Genomic DNA, 5327 nt, shown 5'->3' with positions numbered 1-5327 from the left:
ACTTCAAGCATGCATATCCACATTTATGATATGTGCAGGATCAACAAGAAATCTCTTTCTTGTAAAATTCCAAGCTATGAGATCTGAACAAGTGGAATTTCCCAAACTTGGATATCAAAACTTTTGTGTTCATTTGTGGTGGGTGAATAATTTTTTTTTGCATTCATAAACTTTAAAATCTTCATTTTGTTGTGATCTGTTTGCCTTATCTTTTTTGTTTACGAGAGATAAAAGGAAAAGTGAAAACTCAAGTTTCAATTTAAGGAAAAAGTAAACAAATAAAATAGAAATCCACAAATGTAGAGAGAGATAATTCCAAAAAGTGTCTATAACATTTAGGGATTGTAAACTCTTTCCTTTTTTTATAAATCAGGTTTTACAATCGTCTGGAAACAAAGGGGGAGGAGGGGGAATTTTCAGCTGAGTATTGACTCCCAATCCATCAGCGTCTAAGCTGGAACCGTTAACTAATTACTCACTATCGACATTGGCGCTACTCATACTTGGGGGACCAGTGAATACATTACATTAACGGTAACTTGAGAGAGGTGGGCATTGATACACTAACACCCCCCCTGAATGTTCACCTCTGTTGGACTATGTTCTTGGGCCAACGCCCAAGCCATGAAGATGCTTGTTCATTTGAGCACTCCCTAGTGCTTTGGTAAAAATGTCTGCATGGTTATCTTCTGTAGGGCAGTACTCCATGTATATGGGCTCCTCTTCAATCAGTTCTCTTACATAGTGATACTGAATCTCTATGTGTTTAGTTCTAGCATGGAACACTGGGTTCTTCGCCATAGCTATGCAACTTTGACTGTCAAAATTTAAGGTAGTTGACTCAGTCAAAGGAATACCTATATCAGTCAAGATGCGTCGTAGCCATACAGCTTCACAGGCTGCTACACAAGCAGCTTTATACTCTGCTTCGGTTGATGACAGTGCAACTGTTTGTTGCTTCTTATTAGCCCATGAGATGATACCACTTCCAAACAAGAATTCGTAGCCAGTAACGGATTTCCTCGTGTCAATATCTCCAGCCCAATCTGAGTCACAATACCCAAATAAAATATCTCGTCTTGTGTAAGATACTCCAAAAGTTAAAGTACCTTTGAGATATTTGAGGATTTGCATTCCACCTTGCCAGTGCGTTTTGCTTGGATTGTTAGAAAAACGACTAAGCACTCCCACACCATAGCTAATTTCAGGTCTTGTGTTACAAAGGAAGATTAAACTTCCAACTAATTTTCTATAAAGGTTGTTGTCAACCTTTTCAGAGGAGTCATTGATTGACAGCTTGGTATTCACTTCCATTGGGGTGACTACTGGATTACTTTCGGTTATGCCAAAAAGAGATAACAGTTCTCGAGCATAACATTCCTGAGAAATAAAGATATGATAAGATTTTTGCTATAGCTCAATTCCCAAGCAGTAATGAAGAAGGCCCAAGTCTGTCATGTCGAACTCTTGGCTCAACCATTCCCGAGTCTTCACAATGTTGTCTTCATGGTCACCAGTGATTACCAGGTCATCTACATAGAGTACTACAATGACTCTTTTCTCATGTTCACAAAGAACATATAAGTTTGCTTCAGATTTGCTTCTACAGAACCCGCGCTTCAAAAAGAAAGAGTCGATACGTTTGTACCAGGCTCGTGGTGCTTGCTTTAGACCATACAAGGCCTTTTTTAATTTACATACCTTCTTCTCTGCATTTGGTAGTTCAAAGCCTTGTGGTTGTGCCACGTAGACTTCTTCCTCAAGTTTCCCATTTAGAAAGGCAGATTTTACATTCATTTGATGTACCGTCCACCCGTAATGAGTAGAAGCTGCAAGAACTACCCGAATTGTTGTCATCTTTGCTGTTGGAGCGAAGGTCTCATCAACATCAAAACCTTCAATTTGTGAGAATCCCTGAGCAACAAGGCGTGCTTTGTATTTTTCAAGAGTACCGTCAGCCTTGTACTTTGTTTTCCAAATCCATTTGCTGCCAATGATCTTTCGGTTAGGAGGTTTGTCAACAATCTCCCAAGTATCATTCTTTATGATACTATAATATTCTGTTTGCATTGCAGCTCTCCATTTTGGATCTGACATGGCTTCCTCCACACTTACTGGTTCTTTTACCGTCTCGATGATTTGAGTCATCAAAGCCATGTTCAAAAGTTGTTGTCCTGCTTTGTTCTGCTCCTCTATTCTCTTTGATCGTCTAAGCCCATCAGGACAAGGGCTTTTATCTTCAACTTCTGGAGTTCTGTCATCAAAGAGCTGGTGCACCCACTTTGGTTGTGGCTTCCGTGGGGGTGCACTAGGTTGGCTGGTTGTTTCTTTTTTAACAGAAACATCTTCTACATCACTTACTGGCTGTTCAGTAGGCACTTGGTGAGTTACTTCATCGGTTGGTGACAAAATGGCAGGATCATTATCCTCCATTGAGAGTGGTCGCTCATTAAACACCACGTCTCGGCTTATGACTAACTTCTTGGCCTCTACATCATAGAGTCTATATGCTTTAGACTCTTCACTATAACCCAAGAAGATACGTTTCTTGCTCTTGTCATCTAATTTCTTTCTTTTTTCTTTGGGAATATGTACAAAACACTCACACCCAAATTTTCTTAAATGAGACACAGAAGGTTTCATACCTGAGTAAGCCTCATTTGGAGTCTTTTCATTCAATGCTTTTGTGGAGCATCGATTTAGGACATATACTGCTGTATTTACTACTTCTCCCCAGAACATATCTGGTAGCCCATCACCTTTTATCATGCACCGAGCCATTTCCACCACCGTTCGATTTCGACGTTCAACTACACCATTTTGTTCTAGTGTATGTGGAGCAGTAAGTTGGCGTTTGATGCAAACTGAATTACAGTAGCTAGAGAATTCAGTAGAACAGAATTCCCCACCACGATCTGTACGAAACTTCTTCACAGTTGCTGCGTTCTCATTTGTCACTTGCTTATGCCACACCTTGAATTTTTCAAGAGCATCATCCTTGTCCCGAAGGAAGTACACCCACATCTTTCTACTGTAATCATCGACTAACAGCATAAAGTAGAAAGATCCTCCTAACGCCATCGTAGTCATTTTCCCACAGAGATCAGCATGTACCAACTCTAGAGGAGCCTGTGATTTGTTTTGACTCTCTTCGGGAAATGACTTTCTTTGTTGCTTGCCTAGCATACAAGCTTCACAAGGTTCTTCAATTACATCAATTGAAGGCAAATCTATCACCATATTTTTCTTCTGCATTTCCTTCAACATATGAATGGAAATGTGTCCGAATCTTTCATGCCAAAGTTGACTATTTTTGGCATCAACAATAGCAGAAAGTGAGTTGATTTCATAAATGTTATCCCTACGGATACCTCTTGCAACTATGTTCTCATTTTTATCAAGAATAAGAGATTCATTTTTCTTGAACCGTACCTCCAAATCTTTGTCTGTAATTCCAGCTACGGACAACAAGTTTCTTGAGATTTGGGGAACAAGTAGAACATCCGCTATCTTCTTACTTTCTCCATCATCAGACATAATGGATATGGTGCCTATCCGTTCAATGGGACATCTCGCATTATTCCCGACCACCACGTTCATTGGTTGTTGTAGAGGATTTAAAGAATCGTATAATTCTTTCTTGCTGGTCATGTGTCGGGAAGCTCCAGAATGTAACACCCATGTACTCTTTTGTTGTACATGAGCTCTAGAGCATGATTCCTCTGTGACAATGAACAGAGGAAGCTCAATTTTTGCAGAATTAGCAGATTCTCTATTCTTCCAGTTTTGTTTCACCGTGTCATTCTTCTCATCGTGGAATCGTGTTCTACAATCTTTGACAACATGTCCCTTCTCGATACAGTAATAACACGATCCAAAGAACTTCTTACTCTTTGGTTTCTTCTTTGTTTCATTGCTAACCTTTGCTTTTGCTGTGAAGGCAGAGTCAGACTGATTTTCTCTACCTTTTAGCCTCATCTCCTCCTCCATCAATAAGGTAGAGAAATCTTCAAAGGTCAACGGAGGATCACGAACTTGTGTATTGAGTGCTGTCACGAGGCCGTCAAATTTTTGCGGTAGTACTCAAATACATCTTCAAGCAAGTTCCTCTATTGACTTGGCTATACCAACAGAAGCCCTTTTATCACGTGGGTTTTTCATCCTAGTAATAAAAGACTCTACTGCCTCATCTTCACTTAATCTTTCAGCAGCAAGTTGATTTTCCAGATTTTGGATATGAGTCTGGTTCCTCGTTTCATACTGATTTTTCAGTATGTTCCATGCTTCATTCGCCTTCAAAGTATGTTGAATCAGGGTGAGGACAGAATCTTGAATACTTGTGACAATTGCACAAAGTGCATCAACATTCTTCCTTCTCCAATCTTTGACGAGCTGAGGATTAGGAGTGATCTTTTCACCATTGGTGACAGCAACAGGTTCAGCATCAACTCCCATAACTATATCAAGAAGTTCATAGGAGTCCAGAATCGTAGTGATTTTGAACTTCCACAGGAGATAGTTCGTGCCATCAAGTTTTCCTTCTATGAAAGTTGGGGGATGAATACGTATTGCTGGTACAGAACCAGAACTAGTAGTAGAGCTACTAGGCTTAAGATCAGTCATGATGTTGTGCTTTACGATAGATGACTGTTGTTAAGAGTCCCCTACAGCTTTGATACCATGTAAAACAGAGTAAGCTCAGCCCAGGAACATCTAAACAGCAATCAAGAAGAAAGCCAACACTGATCTATTACAAATACGATAAGAAACTTTGTCCCACCATACGCTCTAGAAGAGCTTCAATGGTTTCTGGACTGAACTGAAATTACAAGAAGAAATTAAACAATAAAATAGAGTAATGAAGAAGGAATAACTCTGATTTTTTGGATGCCAATGCTGCTGAAGAACACCTTTATTTGTAAGTGTTTTTCATCTAGGAAGCTTGTAGAGCAAGTTATCTAGGAAGCTTGTAGAGCAAGCCATCAAGGAAGCTTGTAGAGCACACCATCTAGGAAGCTTGTAGAGCAAGCCATCAAGGAAGCTTGTAGAGCACACCATCTAGGAAGCTTATAGAGCAAGCTATCTAGGAAGCTTGTAGAGCACACCATCTAGGAAGCTTGTAGAGCAAGTCATCCTGTTGTCCTCCATGTTGGCACTTTGTGATGCAATCATGACACGTGCATACCGTGGGGCCAGCCCCCTTGGACCCCATCGGGGCTGACGCCCCGAACCCTACTATCCATTTTACAGTTTCTTCACAAGTAACCATTGCGGTCACAATTTGACCTCATCAGCGTCTAAGCTGGAACCGTTAACTAATTACTCAC

General features: G+C 40.3%; 1 protein-coding gene across 1 annotated transcript; it reads right to left on the bottom strand.

Moving 5' to 3' along the window:
* Positions 1-597: 597 nt before the first annotated feature.
* Positions 598-1314, bottom strand: LOC137937246 (secreted RxLR effector protein 161-like). Its single transcript, XM_068782329.1, has one exon. The coding sequence runs from the start codon at positions 1312-1314 to the stop codon at positions 598-600; it is 717 nt and encodes a 238-aa protein (XP_068638430.1).
* Positions 1315-5327: the final 4013 nt, after the last annotated feature.

This window comes from Aristolochia californica, unplaced genomic scaffold (genome assembly GCF_029961685.1).
Source record: "Aristolochia californica isolate CCGP_79_NKW_82.1479 unplaced genomic scaffold, dmAriCali1.0.hap1 SCAF_7, whole genome shotgun sequence".
In the NCBI taxonomy this organism is placed as follows: domain Eukaryota; kingdom Viridiplantae; phylum Streptophyta; class Magnoliopsida; order Piperales; family Aristolochiaceae; genus Aristolochia; species Aristolochia californica.
Note: the sequence above shows the minus strand (reverse complement) of the source record. Positions and strands in the feature narration are given on the sequence as shown.